At 44.2% G+C, this 17,657-nt stretch overlaps 1 protein-coding gene across 1 annotated transcript; it reads right to left on the bottom strand.

Annotated features, from left to right (window-relative positions):
- Positions 1–207: 207 nt before the first annotated feature.
- On the bottom strand, positions 208–16,803 carry C922_01952 (hypothetical protein; the record flags this gene model as incomplete). Its single annotated transcript, XM_008817551.1, has 2 exons — positions 208–7,250; positions 7,326–16,803. 2 exons carry the CDS (start codon positions 16,801–16,803, stop codon positions 208–210), a joined length of 16,521 nt encoding a protein of 5,506 aa, XP_008815773.1.
- Between the last annotated feature and the right edge of the window lie 854 nt (positions 16,804–17,657).

Here is a 17,657-nt window from a genome sequence, read left to right as displayed (position 1 = left end):
CTTGGCCAGATCATCGGCCCACGGAGCTCTGCTGCGCAAGGAAAAAGTGACCTACGCCGCGGAGCGAAAACTGCGGAGCGCAAACGGAGACACGTATAATGCGACACATAAACAGCGACACATAAAATGCGACACGCAGAATGCAACACGTAGAAGGGGACACACAAGACGCTAATTAAACTGCTAAACAAACCGCTAACCAAACCGCTAAACGCGCGGCGAGGAGGGCACGTCCCCCAGGATGATGGTCGAATTGATGGAGCTCCTGGAGCTGTGCAGCTCGCGGTAAATCTTATTTATCAAAAGCGCGTTGTTGCAGGGAATTTTGTACACGAGATTGCTGGAGTTCCCTGTGCGGATTATCACCCCGTGGCTGGAGGCCCTTATTTCGGAGATGTCCTCAATCCTGAGGGACCAAATGACGATGTCGCCCCCTCCGAGGTTCTTCTTCTCCGTCAGAAATTCGCCACTCTTACTACCAACAAACATGCTGGCATACAAATTGGCATAAATAATAACCTTCGGATATAGAAGCAGAGAATAATGTGCAGGGGGGTGATTCTCCTGTTTATGTATGGTCAAGCATTTCATAATATTTTTTGAAAATTTCAACCCTAGACATTCCCTCAATTCAGCTTCATTCAGATTGTACTCTTTTATTTTTCCATATTCTCCCCATAACATTCTTGGCTTCCTATGTCTCTTAATTTTATACTTAAGTCCTCCAATCGGTTTTGACACCTCAGCTTTTATACCTCTCGTAACATCGGATACGGCTTGGCCTACTTTATCTAGCGGCTTGACCAACGATCCAGCTACCCCTTTGCCTATCCCTTTGAAGAATCCACCCACTCCTTCCTTCTGGGCACCCTCAATTGGTTTCGTCACAATGTTGGATAAGCTTAGCACCCCTTCCCCAATGTTCTTCACAGCACTTAGGAGACCCTCTTTCATGTTCGTATTTGTCTTAAAGTTCCTTTCCTTCTGTCTCCTGTTAATATACTCGGCATCGAAGGTCAAATTGGAGAGGAAGCTTCCAATACCCACACTTACGTTATCCACAGCGTAAACGGCTAGCCCTATGGTATTCCTTCCAATTTCCAGGGGAATCTTCGGTATGTTAATCAGGCTGCTATATCCCACTATGAACCCTAGGCATGCTAAAATAGAATGGCTGTACTTATCCTTCAATAGCGCATAAAATGACTTCAAGCTAACACGGATGTTATTGAAGATCTCCTGATTCAGCGTGACGGGTGCACCTAGCAATTCTAACTTCCCCGACACCATCAATATTCGTAAACCGATTCTCAGCAAATCACTCATCATGTGCATCTTGTCTAGTAGAAAGGAGCACCAGACGATCAGAGTAAACTTATCAATTTGCATGTATTGTATGTTTATGGCTAAGGGGATATCTGGTGACCTGTAATTCACATAGACGGGTAGAATAGTCCACTTTTGGATCTCCTCATAGAGCAGGTTCTTCTTCTGCACGACGCTTATGCCTTCGATGTACTCTGCTATGAGCAGATTAATTCCATTTAACGTTTCGGCGTCCATTTCGATTTCCACGTCGTCTAAAGAGACCTGTATCTTCTTGAAAATCACGTCCTTATGAGAGATGAAAGATCTCTCCACATAGATGTTTAAAAATATTTTCTCATCATTTGTGTTCATGCCTTTTCCAATTATTCCTGGTCCGCTCTCCGTAGGCCTCTTACTGATTATATCGCTGTTTGTGAAATGGGCTCGACCCTCACCACCGATGCCACTGCTACTATTGTTCCGACCGTATAGCTCGTCCATCTCGCTCATGTAACTTCCCTTTCGGCCTACTCCCCCACCGCCGATCCCAATGGCGTGACCTCCCTCGGGGTGATGACCATACGCATTTTTAATTCTCTTCAATTCTTTTTCGCTGTTCCCTGCAGAAGCCCCTCCTGATGTGGATGCTGTCTCACCGCTTTTACCATTGTTCGTGCTTATGCCTCGGTTCGCCAAAAGAACGCACTTCTCACAGGACTCCAGCTGGCAGTCCACCTGCACGTCCGTAATTTTTATGTCAATAACTTCTTCCTCGTTCTTCATATAAAACAGGGCACACAGCTTCGACAGCTCGATGAAGAAAACCTCTTCCTTCAGGATATTCGATATAATGCTTACCCCTATCTGCGTCACGTTGATAATTACGTGCACATTTTTGTACGTGTTGCTGATCATCTTCACGGCTTCTTCCCCCTCCCGTCTGCCCACGCGGTGGTAGTAGTTCCCATAGCAGCCGCCATACCCATTCACATGCCCCTGGTGGCCGCTTCCACCTCCGCCTTCGCCTCCCTCTGCTTCTTCCCCCCAGTCCTCCTCCGCACCATGCTTTACATAGTTATATTCGCTGTGGCCAATCATCATCCTCTTTTGAACATAGCTACTGCCAATGCCGCTTTTTGTGGGGCTTTTCGCGATGCCCCTTTCGTGGCCACTTCTCTCCCTCAACTGGTACCCCCCCTCGGCGAGTTCTATCTTGTGGTACTCTTGCATGTCCAGCGAATTTTTAGAAACTCTTCGACCATCACGGGAGTTATAAGCATACGAGGTGGTGACTCCAAATGGTCCCCTTCCTTGAGGTACCCCCCGAGGGAGGTTAATTCGGTGAGTCAACCTAATCGTTATCAAGTCTTGGATGTACTCTATGGAGACGATAAAAATCACGTCACGATAATACACCTGAAATGACTTTTGCGCGTAATTATACTGAGCGAATTTCAATATGAAGGGGGTCGTCCTGGGGATGACGTTCATGTCGTGAAGTACGATCTCTATCTGTACATGTCGTGTAACATAAATGAAGGGATTGACCCAGCCGAGGTAACTAGATTGTTCATACTCGATGTTAAAATAATGTTCCATGTCAGCTGTGCTTAGGAAGTTTTTTAAGAACATATTTTTTTCAAACCTTTCAAATGTATAATTCTCTTCTTCATCCACTTTCAGGTGTTTCGTGTCATCGTGGAAGGTCCGTATTTTCAACCATTTTGCCAAGCTGGAATAGTTATAGGCAATAAATCCTTTGTTCATATTATTGTCTAGCTTTTCGATTATTATATTTTTCGTACCCATGTCCGGGATGCATGTAATTACGTATACTTCCGATTTTTCCTCCTTCACACAACTGTTGCTCACTACCATGTAGTTTGTCCCCACGAAGTTTTCACTCGGAAATATGACAGACGACCAAAATGGGTTCTGGCTGATCTTGTACTGCTGGGAGGGGAGCGACACGTAGTCCTCCCTCTTCCTATCGGCATGGCCATCGACGCAGCCACCACGACTATTAACGCCACTGTTAACGCCATCGTCATCTCCAATAACAGCGCCCACCCCAGTGCCATGGCCCTCCCTCACTCCCTCCAGCGCCTTAAACCGGAAGAGCAAAATATTCTGATTCTTCGGGAAGTACAACGGAGAGGTGTCATTCGGCCGAACCCCCTGGATCTTATCCGTCTGAAACTGCTTCACCAGGATGGGGTGATTCAGCCTATTGCTAATGATAAACTGAGGAACCACAGTGATTATTCGGCTAATAATATAAGGTATATTCGTCGTCTTAATCTTTTCCGTGTTCAGACAAAAGGTGTAAAAGAAATTCTTGCACACCACGCTCGTCTCGGTGTAGCTACCAATCGGGGGTAATGTCGCCTTGAATAATATCAGCGAGTTGTCAACGGGACAGGGATAATTAAAATCATTGAAAATGTCACTGTAGTCGTTAAAGGTCTCTGCCCCCCCGACTTCGTAACTGCGAACCCCACTTCGGCTCGACCGTAAAAATTCATTATGATACGTCTTATGCGGTAATAGCAAATCAATTTGTGAATTATCTCCTAACAGAGTTATGCCGTTTATAATGGGGTAGTATTTATTAGAGTTGATTGCCTTAATACCCAGACCTGTTCTGTCAATAAAACATCGGGGTAGCGAAAAGATATAGAGCTGCTTATTCCCCAGGATGCTACTCAACGAGTTGAAATATCCACTGAAGTTTTTTATTAACTCCACTTCTACAGAAGCGAATCGTTTAAAATTTAGAGAAAATCTCATAACGGACTCTTCGTCATCCTCCAAGAGGAATAGCTTGTCAGACCATTCACATTGCGAGTTTCCAATTTTCACCTTCATGTTCAGGCAGCTATACTTTTTAATTTCATAAATGTAAAAGATGGAAAATGGATTCAATCTCTTATTAACATATCCTTTATTTGACGTGGAGGTGGACAGCTCCTTTTTCTTCACTTTTATCTCCTCATCGATGTTACTTATTTCCTTTTCCAATCGCTTCAACTCGTATAGGTACACCCGTTCGTTGTTCTGTCCGCCCTTTACCCCAAGATAGTCATTCGCGTAGCTACTGCTCGACCCATCGCCACTCCCAGCGATAATCCTTGCAGTTTCTTCGGCCACTGTAGCACTTGTGAGGCCTGCACAACTACCGCCAGAACTGACCTGTTTGACAGACGCGAGTTTGCTCAGGTACGCATTTATCTCTTCGCACTGTCTCAACAACTTCACCTTTTTGTTTTTTAAAACCTCGATTTTGCCCTTCTCTTCATACACGTAATCATTCTGTTTCTCCTCCGAAATTTCGGAGGTGATTATGATGTCTACCAGCGCAGGAATGGCGTTCACTACAGTTACATGGGGGTATATAGTGATAATTTTCAAATTCTTCTCTGCAGGCAGGGCACTTATTTTATTCTCAATTTTTACTATAAAGTAAAGGTAATTATTGCTATCCTTAATTTTGCACTTCTGCACGTATGTCCCTTGGTTAATGTCCGAGCTGAAAATGTCTGACCATCCCTTTTCGCTGCTAATAGAAGAGGTGTCCATCAGTTCGTTTGCCCCATTCTTGAAAGATGACTCATAGGCCATATAGCTCTCCCCCCCTGGGGAAGAAGTACACCCTTCCTTTCCCAGCCTATCCAACTGATTATTTCTACTCAAAGCTGCCATCCCACGAGCAGAGGAGGTGATTTCTTTGCCACCTCTTCCTCTGGAAACGTCTCCTTTACCCCTCGAACTGACCACTTCGTAGTACGCGTTCTCCTCGCTTACCAGATTTATCGGCTTGAAGGACAGATACACATGCGATGGGCCACAAAACGCACACTCAGGGGTGGACAACAAATACTCATGATTCAAGATGACCGTGAAACTTAAATTATTATTCTTCTGACGCAATTTTATATTCGGGTTTATATTCAAACTGTTTGACACTTTGTAATTCTTAAACGAATCGCTGTGATTTGGGTAGAGCGTGCTAATCGGTATGGTCCTATTCTCCAGAGAGGTCAACAAGATGGGGTTTCTCCCTCCATCGAAGAAACAAAACTCCAGGGGAATGCCACACTTGTTTACAATCCGAACAGTTGATGACATGAAGAATATTTTGTAATTCGGCATGGGAGATATTATTTCGCACACTGTCTCTGTGAGCGAGGTTTGCGGAAGGTAATCATTCTTCAGTCGGTACTTGCAGGCTAGGTTGGTCTGCTTATCCAACTCTTCATTCAACATTTCCCACTTGCTTGGCTTCTCCACACTTGGCTTATCCATACCTGGATTCTTCATCATTGGGTCGTCCTTCCCGCGAACCGCTGCGCTTATGTCACCCTGGGGAAGGGTCCTGCTCCCCACACCGCTGCCATACACCTCATCGAAAATATAATCCACTGGCTTCACCAGGTGAATCACGTTGCTGCTATTCAGCGATGTGGTCAGAGTCGTGCAGCTGTTTTTGATCAAATTTATAATGACGCATTCGCAGTTCTTCAGAAATGGGCCTACGAATTTGTTCGAGGCAAAAATGGAATTTCCCATTTCTTTCCTCCTTTGGCTGTACTTAAAGTAGTGGCTTCCATTGGAGCTATTTCTGCTATCCACCGAGTGTGCCTCCTCCACCTCGTCTTCACTGCACCCTTCGGAAGTACCCTCCTCATCGTCAAGGAGTTCCTCCTCTTGTGCCTCCCCCTCCAGGGATAAATCATCATTCGAAGTGAACAAATCGTCATTCCTCAAATGGGCTGAGGATTCGCGACCCAATTGCTCCATTTCGTCCGCCCCGATGTGGGTGCCCTCGATCACTTTTTCTATCATCCCCCTTTCATCCGTAACAGGGTTTGCGTTATAGTTGCTACTGTCGTAACTGCTTTGTTCCCCGCTATGGAATATAGTCGCCTTGCAATTGGAGTTGCAATTGGGATCGTTTGGCCTGCCCTTGGCGGTACTCTCCCCACCACCTCTGCTTGCATCCTTCTCGTCCCCTCTCCTTTGGCTGTACCTCAGCAAATTCTGGATAGTCTTCTTCGGATTCCTCGTTATCATCAGATCCAGCACTATGTCTCTTTTGCTGATATCGGCAAACATATCATGTATAAGGTTCACCACGTTTGTGGGGGGAATCGGGATGAGGTACAGATACAGGTACTTCTTCTCTATCAAGGAGTTGTTCGCGATCTCATTGACAAGCAGCCGATCTAGGGAGACCAGCTTGTTGGTGGTTACAATTTTGGCATACAGCTCGGGGGAAGTTTTTTCCGCCTCGGAATCGCACGTGGAATCGTTAGCGTCGCTTTCTTCACTGTGATAATTAGCCTTCTTAACCCTATCATGGGTGTTTCCACTGCCCATCGTGGTGTGCAATGCGATCTTGGAGAATGCCTCGGCGAGGTTTGTTGTTCCCTCCTTCTGCTTCGTATCCTGCTTCGTATTCTTCATCTGCTTTTGCTTCTGCGCCCCCCCCGTGGGAATCCCCCCCTCGTGCACAATTCGATAACCTCTCCCCTTGGAATCAACACAGGGGCGCTTCTTCTTCACGTCTTCCACGGTACTCTCGGGCATCACGAAGGTGTAAAAAAAATCGCTCGTCAAGTTGACATAATAAACAACGGAATTGTCCTTCATACAATCGTAACTGTTTCGATTTTCCTCCTTCTTCAGGAAGTCATCCAAATGAAAATCATTCTCGTTTCTCGGATCAATATCACCAGGAAGTGATTCAAAAACGGACGAGCAATCTTCATAAATGTTCTTATGATTAGGCCCAAGTTTTTTCTCATCTAGCTCAATGGAAACGCTCTCACAATTGTTGTTAAAAAGGGACAAATGAGACCCCTGGTTTTCTTCCTTCTCGAGTGTGTAGCTCGGCATACATCGGGTGTTTTCCTTTTTCTCCAGCCCCTTAAGTACCTTCTCTGTAAACACAGGAAGAAAGAGAAGCAGCAGGTTAACTAACTGCGGCGTTATATTAAACCATAAAGCGTTTGCACTATTTATCTTTATTATGCTGATAGGAGATTTGGTCGACTCGGTGTCGTCACTAATAGCTTCATTTGGTAGTATCTTGTGGATGTCCAACGAGATGTTACACTTCTCCAAAAAGGGTTCCCAGTCTCCAATGCAGTTATTAAAATACTCTACTTTTGAATTCAAATCGTTTATAGTGTAGGAACATTCATCTGTGTAAAAATTCAGACATATGCTCATACTCATGATCGTCCTGATTATTGGCACGATTGAATTTCTTATATCGTCGATGAAGGTGCACTTCACCTTGTGCAGATTTATTACTATCTTGATGTCTCGATAGGTAGTTCCCTGTTCATTGCCGCTAGTCAAATCGGATTCTGACTCATTTTGCATTGCACATTTACTGGAGGAGAATATCCTGCTGGTTGTGTACGACTCCGAGGTGGAAGAGTCGGAGTATATCGTCAAATTGGAGTCCATTGAAATTTCCGACAAAGCGTTATACGAAAATGATTCAATCAGGTTATTGCTGGACTCGGATAGGTCTACCTCGCGTTTCTGCTTCTTCCTTGTAAGGAGCGTTTTTTCCTCCTTAAGGGGGTTTATTCCCAGTTGGAGCTTCTCCTCCGATGCGATATACCCCTCCTGCTTCATATTTTTCCCCCCATTGGTAAGGTCAGCCCGAACAGCCACCGTTCTTCCTCTTTCCCTTTTTCTTTTCCCCCATTTCAGCTTATTTATGTTCATAATCTGCAGGGCCTGGGCGGGGCTCTGGTCGTCATCTCGCGCGCTTCTCCCAGTCACAGCATCTTCCGCATCGTCCGCACCTTCCACACGTCCCCCTCCTTCCGCCTCGCCATCTCGCACCCCCTTCATCACAAAATAAATGTTATTCCTCATAAATTTGTTCTTTATCTTCGTGTGAATAAACGTCACCGGCGGGATTACCACACCCACGGAGATGTTGGTGTAAGAGCTGGGCACATCGCCGAACAGGGTGGACGAGGCCGTCAGTAAAATCTCCACGTCGTCATTCGACAGTCGTATGTCGAAATTTCCAATGTGAATGTTGACCTCAAAAACGGAGATAACCTGGGGATAATCCTTCTTCCTCACGTTCCCTTTTAAAATATAATTCTCCTTCTTCGTGTCGACTGATTCGTATAGCGCTTCCCCCTTAACATTTAAATTATCACACAGTAGAATTTTTTTCTTGTGATAATTGTGCAGTGGGTTAGACACATCCTTGGGGCCTTCTCCGTCCATACCCCTCGTCGCGTTCATCCTCCTCTTCCTCCTACTCACATCGCTAGGAAAACTACTGACATAGTTAATTCGCTTTATTTTACTATTTAAGGCGTATATTTTCCTAAATATTATGCACTTGTTTAAAAGAGAGAAGGAGAAGACGAAGTTATTTGACCACATCAAGATCGGATGAGCCACATGCTCTAGATCCGTGAAGACAATAAAATTGCCATTGTTTACTTTGAAGCTTATGTGAATGGGTTTATTGTCCAATTTGAGAATTTCATTTATATTGATTATCGTCTGATTTTTCTCATTCCCCATGAGCTCTCTGATAAACTTTAATCGACTAGAATTCATGCTGCTTCCTCTCGATATATTTTTTCCCCCATTCGTCGCATTTTGACCCTCTCCTTTGTCTGCGTCTTCTTGTTTTTCTTCCTTTGTTCCCCCAACTGGGGAAATGTTCTCCTGCTTGCCACGGCGTCTGCTTCCCCCTTCCTGACTTTTCGCCTTCGATTTAAAAACATTTCCCTCTATCCTGACATTCTCCACAGCATACTTTTCCGCATTCTTGCCACTCCTGTTTGCTTCTTCCGGGTGGGTTTCCCTCTTATCCTCTTTCAAATCATGTCTGTTCTTTCCTAGACTGGCAACATCATTCTGAGAAGGGTCATAGGCCCCGGAAACTTTCTTCCCCCTTCTCTTCCTTGGTGGCTCCTTCGCCGTAACGATGTAAGGAGATGGCTTCGGATACAGATGTTGTGTGCTCATATTGAAAGCGCTAGACAGGAATTTATATATATCCAGAAAAATGATAAAGAAGCAGCAGATGTACGCATCATCCAATTCTATGCTTAGGATGAGATCCTCTATAAAGGAATTGATTCTTATCTTTATGCCCTTTTGCCTTTTCTTCTTTTTTTCCTCACTCAGAAATACGTTGTTCTCGAACATGTACCGCAGCAGGGCTCTGTAGTCCTTCGCAGCTGCGTGGGGAGGTGTGCAGCGATCCACCGTGGGGTAGCTGCTTCCCACTACCGAGTTGCTTCCAACCACTGCGTTGCTTCCCAACACAGAGCTGTTTCCTACCACTGGGTGGCTTCCCGCCGCAGCGCTGCTGCTCATGTTGTTCTCCTCGTTCAGATTCGAAACGCACGAGTTGCTATTCACCGATATGCTAGTGTTCTTAATCAGAGATAACTTAGCCTCGGCATTCTCCCTCAGAAAATTCCCTGTCATCTTTTCCTCATAATATTTTCCCCCCTTCTTCCTCATCCCCCTCTTTGCTTCGTTCTCGATGCAGCAGTATGCCACTCGCTTGTAGTAGTTAATGGAGTTCTTTCTCACATCATCAATGTAGAGGGAGTTACTATAAAGGTCGAAAAAATAGATATAGTAAAAATCCAGGAGAACTAGGTCAAACGAGATGCTTATATTTTGGAACGTTATTATAGCTACTGGGGTGTTTCTGTCAAAGGAGGTTTTAATCCTTAGGCTCTCCAGATTTATGTACACGTATAGCTTCATCCCGTTCTTCTTCACCGGTTCACTCGCGACCGAGTTTCGCGGCCCCCTGGGGCTACTCAAACCGTTTTCCTCGTTCGTCTCATTCGTCTCTTTCGCGTCTTTCGTCCGGTTAGTCTCGTTAGTTTCGCTAGTCTTGTTCGCCTCGTTCGTCTCGTTCACCTCTTTCACCCCCTTTACCCCCCTCTGCGCCGCTTCCCCCCCGCGGAGAACACTCAGGTTCCCTAAATTGATGTTCCCCTTGCGGAACCACTCGCTATTCAAGATGCTGTCTATGTTCACGCCCCTATCACAAATGAAGCACATAGGGAAGTAGCCCTTGTAGCAAAAGTTCTCATTAATAATGTCTAACAGAAAGGCCAACTGAAATACAGTCAAATCCAGGCCAAAATCGTTCCCATTGAAGTAAATGAAAACACCATCCTGGCTACTGACTAGGCATAATCCTATGTTGACTTTTTGTAGAATGTTCCCTTCTATGTTGATACTTCCCCCATTTTCACAGGCGCGACATTTCATGTCTATCAAATCTACATAGAGGGTAAAATCGTATTTCGCGCCGACGCTTGTTGTATAGGCATCTTTTTCCACTTCCTCATTTTCTGTTGCCTCATCTTCGGTCGAGATGCTGCCTTTATCGGTGTTGTGGACACCCATTTGACCCTTTCCTGGGGTAGATCTTGCCTGGATGGTTGCTTTCGCCTGTCTTGCTTGCCTTTTCCTCCTCTTCCTCCTCCTCTTGCGAAGCTCTCTTCTCTGATTTGCGACGATCCCTTGGGTGTAATTCATCGTGTACGAATTCTTAAATTTTAAGGTGCCCAAATGGAATTTCAAATACGATTCGATGTACGGGATGGAGTTCCCCCCTTGGTTGGTACTCCCACTCTGATTCATGCTCGCCTTGGAGCAGTTGGACACGTTCTTAACCTCCCCGCGATAATTATATATTATATTTTTATCCTCCGGAATGATAACAACGGGATCCAAGATGGTGCAATGGAAGAGAAAATACTTCGCCTGAGCTACCTGTACGACCTTCTTGTACGATTTACTTATAAACACGTTTAAAATGCCGTCATCTAGGTACTCCAGAAATAACTTCAAATCGCGTAAGTAAAAAATGTAGTATATACTGGATATTTGGCAGAGCAAACACATGTTGTAATTCCTTGTGTCTTTGTATACCTTAATTTTTCCAACAAATAAATCCTGCCTTTTCTGTTTGTTTGATTTTTTTTTTTTTTTTATTTCCTCAGATAGATTATCCACACTGATGTAGTTTAAAATGTCTTTACTGTTTCGTCTCTCCGACATAGTCTTCACATTCTCCCCTTTGCTATCCTCACTTGGTTTGACCTTCTCAAAATCGGTTGCGCCAAACCTTTTGCTCCTCCTCGAAATGAACAAATCATACGTATAATCATTTATATTGTTCGAAATGATATTTTTGCTATTCATCGATATGATGCCCTTCTCGATGTTTACGAACATTTTTTGGTCAAAGGTTAAGTACACCTTATTTTCGTAATATATGCTGCTCACTTGAATTTTTGAGAAGATCTTCCTCTTTTGCCAGAAGGCTAGCGAGGCACTCTTGATGTAGCAATTGAATAAGTACTTCACGTAGGAGTTCTTCTGCCCGTGCAGCTTCGGTAGGGTGTTATTCAACCCATTGCTAAGGATATCCCCCTCGGAATGGTCACCACGTTGTGCTGCACAGCTCTGTGCGACACTGCTTTCTCCGGCTGCACTTTGTGTACTCCTTCCAGCCATATGCTCATCTTTTCCCATACCTTCCAGGAGGTTTCCCCCCCTGGGGTGTATTGGCGCTTGCCTCATCGGAACGCTTCCCGCATGTGTGCCAACACCTGGATAAGCGGTTTTATTCTGCTCCAACTGCTGTTCCAACTCCTCATTGTCCCTCTTGGCAGAATCTATGTCCAAAATATTCAAAGAATTCTTCACATTATTTAGGGTCTCCTGAACACTCCTTAGAGTGTGTTCCGAAATGAACATCTTATAATTTTTTAACTCCTCATTCTTTAACTTATTTTTGATATATTTCATGTCCTTCTCAATTCCGTATTGAAGCTTCTTCTTGTATTCCTTCATCGTTTTGAATATCTGCTTAATCGTTTTGTACTTCCAGTGCAACTCGATATCGCTGATGATCAAATTCACGTGCATATTGTCCCTGTTGATTTCGTCTTGATTCTGCAGAATTTGCAGATTTATAGACAGCTGCTTCTCTTCGATGGCGTCCATGAAGTCGTCACCATCGTCATCATCGTCGCTGTCTTCGCCATCGTCGCAGCTGGCGTCTACATCGAAGCTAACGTCCTCGTCCATCTCACCCTCCGCGTGGCCAACTTTCAAAGCCGCTCCCCCCTTGTTAGGGCTACTTCGGTTCGAACCTGTCCTCACTTGCCCACATTTATCCAGTCCATCATTGGTGGGACATACCTTCCCCTGGCTCGGAAAACCACTCTCCATAAAATCCTCCATTCTTTGAGCCGACAGAAATCGATCTATGCCCCCCGAGCCGTTCTCCTCATTACTGACATCTCTACTCATGGTATTGTCCCCCCCCCTGCGGCTGCCATGAAGTTTATCACTGGTTGCAGCCCCACTGGGCAGAGTCCCCAAATTGGTGCCCTCCCCTCCTGGCGACGGCGACGGTGGTGACGGCTGTAAGGGCTGTAATGGTGGTGGTGGTAAGATCCCCACCTGAACGACGCCCCCATTAACCATCGCATTCTGCTTCTTCTCCAAATAAGTCGACAACGACCGGAAGAGAAAAATATCCTTCGAATTCACATTCTTCGTTAGGGTAAAAAAAATTGGCTGCCTATTACTCGGGTCACAAATCCACAGCTGCTCTATTTCAACCTTGACAATTTTCTTCTTTCTCTGCAGGTAATTCTTGTATGATATTCCGCAGGCCTCGTATTTCAGCACTTCCCTGTTTTTCCCATTTTTAATGGAGAAGGCTGAATTTTTAATTAAAAAGTCGATATCGTAGAGAAAGGATCCTTCCTCCGGTTTGTTAATTTGGTTCACATCAGTCAGGTTGGCCTTCGACTCATCGTCATTCGGAGCATCAACAAGGACAGGGCTACTCTCCTCTTTGGAAGCTTCTTCCGCGGAAGGTATCTTCAAGGAGATATTTCCTTCCTCCTTGAAAGAAGAAATTATCTTCTTCTCCACTGGAGTCTTCTTTCTACCTTTGAGAGAGTCCTTTTCTTTTTTATTTTTTGAGTAGAATCGAGTTAAATACCTCGTTATGGAGGTCGGCACAGCCAATATGATGCTCACTGCGTCTGGATTTATTTGGAAAAAAATGCCATCCAAAATAATGTTCGTCTTCAAAATTTTGAAGTCATATTCCACGTACACCTTTACAGGGATGGGCTGCAGTATGTAGAACTTCTCACTCTTCTGGGTCTTTTCCTTTATGCGGTGGCAGTAGCTGTCCTTCAGATGGGTTTCCTCAACGGGGGGGTTATTCCCCTCCTCCTGCTGCTGTTCCTCCGGCTCTTCCTCCCGCTGCACATTTGGAGTCTCCCTTCTCACGGGGGGCAATCCATTAACCAAGTCCACCTTCGTACGCCTCACATCCACGCCATTTTTACCCATCCACGTGCCCCCACCCCCCTGCAAAGACGCCTTCAGGCACGTTATCTGCGTTTCGTTGAATTCGAAAATCAAGTTAAATTTGTGGTACGTGCAAGGGCACTCCGTCTTGGCGATCAGATTACCCAGGTGCAATTCGACAATGCCGTTGGTTAAATTGTCAAAGTGCAATATTGGGCCACATATATGAATGTAAAATTCGAAGAGCTCCGGCAAATGCTGAACTGCTCTATTGTATACATTTTCTCCCTTCTCTTTCAGCCCCTCTATCAATTCCGTCTGCTCCATCTTCTTGATGTGCAGCAGCGCCTCGTCGTCTTCTTCGTCATCATCCGACGTGTCCGCCTGACCGTCGCCCGCGGCGCACCTAGGAGTCTCTCCGGCGGGGGGTTCTCCGTTGAGCGGTTCCCCGTGAAGCTCTTCACTGGGGAGCCTTTCACTGGGGAGCTGTTCAGTAGGGAAATCTTCTGTGAGAAGCTGTTCCCTCTGGGGCGCCTCGGCCGCAGCGTCGCCCACAAAGGAGCCCTTCCCCTTTCCCCTCCGCAAAACCGACTTGTGCTTCTTATTAACGATATCTATCAGGGGGAAGGCAAAAGACAGGATGTTCTTAATAAGTAACGGAGACACGTACAGCTCCAGCGGATTCAACCTTAACAAAGTGGACAGAGTGTTCCCCTTTTCAGTCACTAAGTGGTTTATCTCCACATAGGCACACAAACTCTGGCTATGTAGCAAAGAATAATAAATTGGATTCTGGTAAAGGCTATTTCCTCCACTGCTAACATTGTAGGGGAATAAATTCTTATTCGTCCTAAACTCCATAAAAACTTTACTCTTATGCTTTGCTACGAAATTTTGTAACTCGATTATGAACTTCCATTGGAAGTTATCATTATCGTTGTGGTCCACCACGGACTGTAACGACAGGGAAGAATATATTTGGTAAAAATTTATCGAGAGTATGTTAATTTCTTCATACTTTATCCTCTTCTTGATATAGTTACTGTTGGAGGCGCTCATAGATGGGGAGCTATTCATCAGACTGTTTTCACTTCCGCTGAGAGATATTTCCTCACTCAGGTGGTCTCCAAAATTGTTGCTATCGCATTTTTTGGAAGGGTCCTCTCCCAATAGGTTGCTCATTGGATTGGAAATTCCTTCCGTTAGTCTACCATCAGTTGGGCTTCCATCAATAGGGTACACATTAGCGTTAATTCTTCCCCTTTCTGCTAACTGGCCTTGCTCAGGCAGGACCCGTCTTTTTCTCCCCTTCTTACAATCATCATACACGTTAATGGAAAAATTTGCCAATTTGAACTGAAAATCATATTTGGTTGGAAGGACCACATCGTAACTATCCTCGTTTGTCATAGCTTCCTGCAGAATGTACAACTCCTTCTCATTTATAATGTCTTGCTCACTATTTAAAATACTCTGCACCTTATTTTCAATGTCCTTCTTATTACCAGTCACCCAGGACCACCAGGACTGCTGCTTATATATAGAGTCGTAGAGATATTTTTTTTTCAAATTCTTCTCTTCAATTATTTTTTCCAATGTGTTTTTACAATGCAATCTCCACTTGGCTAGATGACGTACCCCAACGACATCGTACAAAATTTGCAACCGGTTCATCTCCTGGGAGGTTAACTCCGTCGTTGCTATGTTGTACTTCTCTGCAAGAACTTTATTGTACAGAGTCATAAATTCATTTTTGGTCTCATTCCGCAGAGATTCTATGTCTAGCTTAACCGTACAGGCATACTTTAGCAGCAGCTTGTTCGTCTGATTCCTGGACTTATTGGCTTCATTCATTATTTCGATAATTTTTGTAATTTGCGTCCTAGTTAGCGTAATTCCTTCCCACTTTTCCCCTATTTCTAGCTTGGCCTTCAGCTCCTTTTTGTTACTGGACTGCTCCACTGGCAGCACCAAGTCGAACGGCTTTATCAGATACTCAAAGTTGTAGTAGTTTAAAATTTTGTTCTCGTCATCTTTCAAGAAGTTGCTAATCTGGGTTAGCGTTCTCTTCAAATAGTTGTCCTTACTATCACCATTGTGATCTTCTTCTTCGTTGTCACTACCTAACTTGGACTCAAACGTCAGGTCCTCGTTCTTGTCGTAACTAAAGGACAAATTGTCCATCATCTTGGACGAACGGTCCAAATTGTCTACTCTGCCGCTGGCATCATTTGCTTCATCTTCGTCGTCGGAGAGGGATAACCTATTCTTCAGGTCTTCCCTTTGGTCCTTATCAGGGTCGTCCCTCGTTAGCAAATCGGACGAGCCGCTCGCGCTGGTCGCCTCCCGCTTGGGGGGCCCCTCAGAGATATTTCGGCACTTCTGACCGCTTCGATCCCTTTTACCTCCTGTTTTCCCCTTTTGCCCCTTCTTCCTCCTCCTGCGCTTTTTCCTTATATTACTGTTGCTGTAGATACACAACCCCTTGAACTCGATTATGTGATTTAACTTATACTCCTCATTCGCATTTGCACTCGCATTTGCGCCCGAACTGCCAGCGTCCGCCGCGTTTTCGTCCTTCACAAGACAATTCTTGACGGAGGAAGACTTGAGGATAAATCCGATGGAAAAATTCCTCTCAGGGTCTTCAAAATGAATTAAAATGTCCTGAATATCTACATGGATATTGTTAATAATTTTATTTAACAATTTAAATATAAGTGTGGACTTTTCCGATGACTTCTCTTTATTTTTCTGTTGTTTAATGAGGGAAATTTCTTCCTCCAACAGTTCCAGTCTATGTATTTTGGCTCTTCTCAACTCTTCGATGATCACATCTTCGCTTTTTTTGTAGCTTCTTGGTTTTATATATATGTGCACATTTTTAATGAGCACACATACGGGACTCTTCCCTAACTTACTCCATGGTATCTGTATATTTATTCTTCCTATGTTACCATGGATTATCTTAAAAGATAGATCTAATATTTCGGTTATCTGCGGCTTAAGTTTCAGGTTCTCTAAAACTATGTTGCCTGACCATACCCCCAAGTGTAAGTTCCTCTCAATCCCCTCGACGTATGGCGCGAGGAATTTATTCAGTAGCTTCTCAACTAATGACTCCAACATTTTTATCTCGTGTAGAGCCTCTACGTGGGTGGTTTCCTCCCCTCCCTTCTGCTGCTTCTACTCCCGTTTACCACTCGTTTTGAGAAAGTTGTAATTTACAGGGAGTGTGAAGAGTATCTCCTGTAAATTCAATCATGAAGCGGAAGCACACGGGGAGAAAAAGCGATCATCGCTTGGCATAATATCTTATTGTTTACAATTATTTGTAAACTTTAACGCAAGCTTTTGCTTCATTTCTTATATTATTATATTTAATTTTATTTATTTTTTTAATTCTTTCCTGTTTGTAATATCATTCTCCTAGGACCATGGGTGATAAAATCACATTTTATAATATATCTCCTCCCTTGAGGGATATATATATCTTCGAAAAATATCACAGTTCTACTAAACTGCTCATTCTAAATATGCACAAGTGGCTCACAAAAAAAATGATTATATGGTCATAATAATTACACGAAGCAAAGTATACACAGTGAAGGGCTGTAAATCGAGAAATGCCGATTTTGTTGGCTGCTATGTAGAAAAAGTTCCTTCACATGTGCCACGTGTATATGAATATGCATATACGTGTATCAACACATGTGCAACAGAAATGAAATAAAAACCTTTTTTTATAATTAATAAATTCCTTGCACTGAAAAGAAGGAAGCGGTAGGATGAATTCATGTTCCTTGGTTATGTGCCCTCTCATGTGTATATTTGCGTTTTTAAGCACATTCTTTTTTACATTTTCCGCTCATATAAAATTTTTGCAAAACGTGTTGCACAAGAATTCCTGCTTTTTTCCACTGTTACATATAAGGGCACCCAGAATAGGCTCCTTTTCCGCAACACTTACGCGCAAGTATGTA

This window comes from Plasmodium inui, assembly GCF_000524495.1.
Source record: "Plasmodium inui San Antonio 1 unplaced genomic scaffold supercont1.6, whole genome shotgun sequence".
Taxonomy (NCBI): domain Eukaryota; phylum Apicomplexa; class Aconoidasida; order Haemosporida; family Plasmodiidae; genus Plasmodium; species Plasmodium inui.
This window is presented reverse-complemented; position numbering and strand designations above follow the sequence as displayed.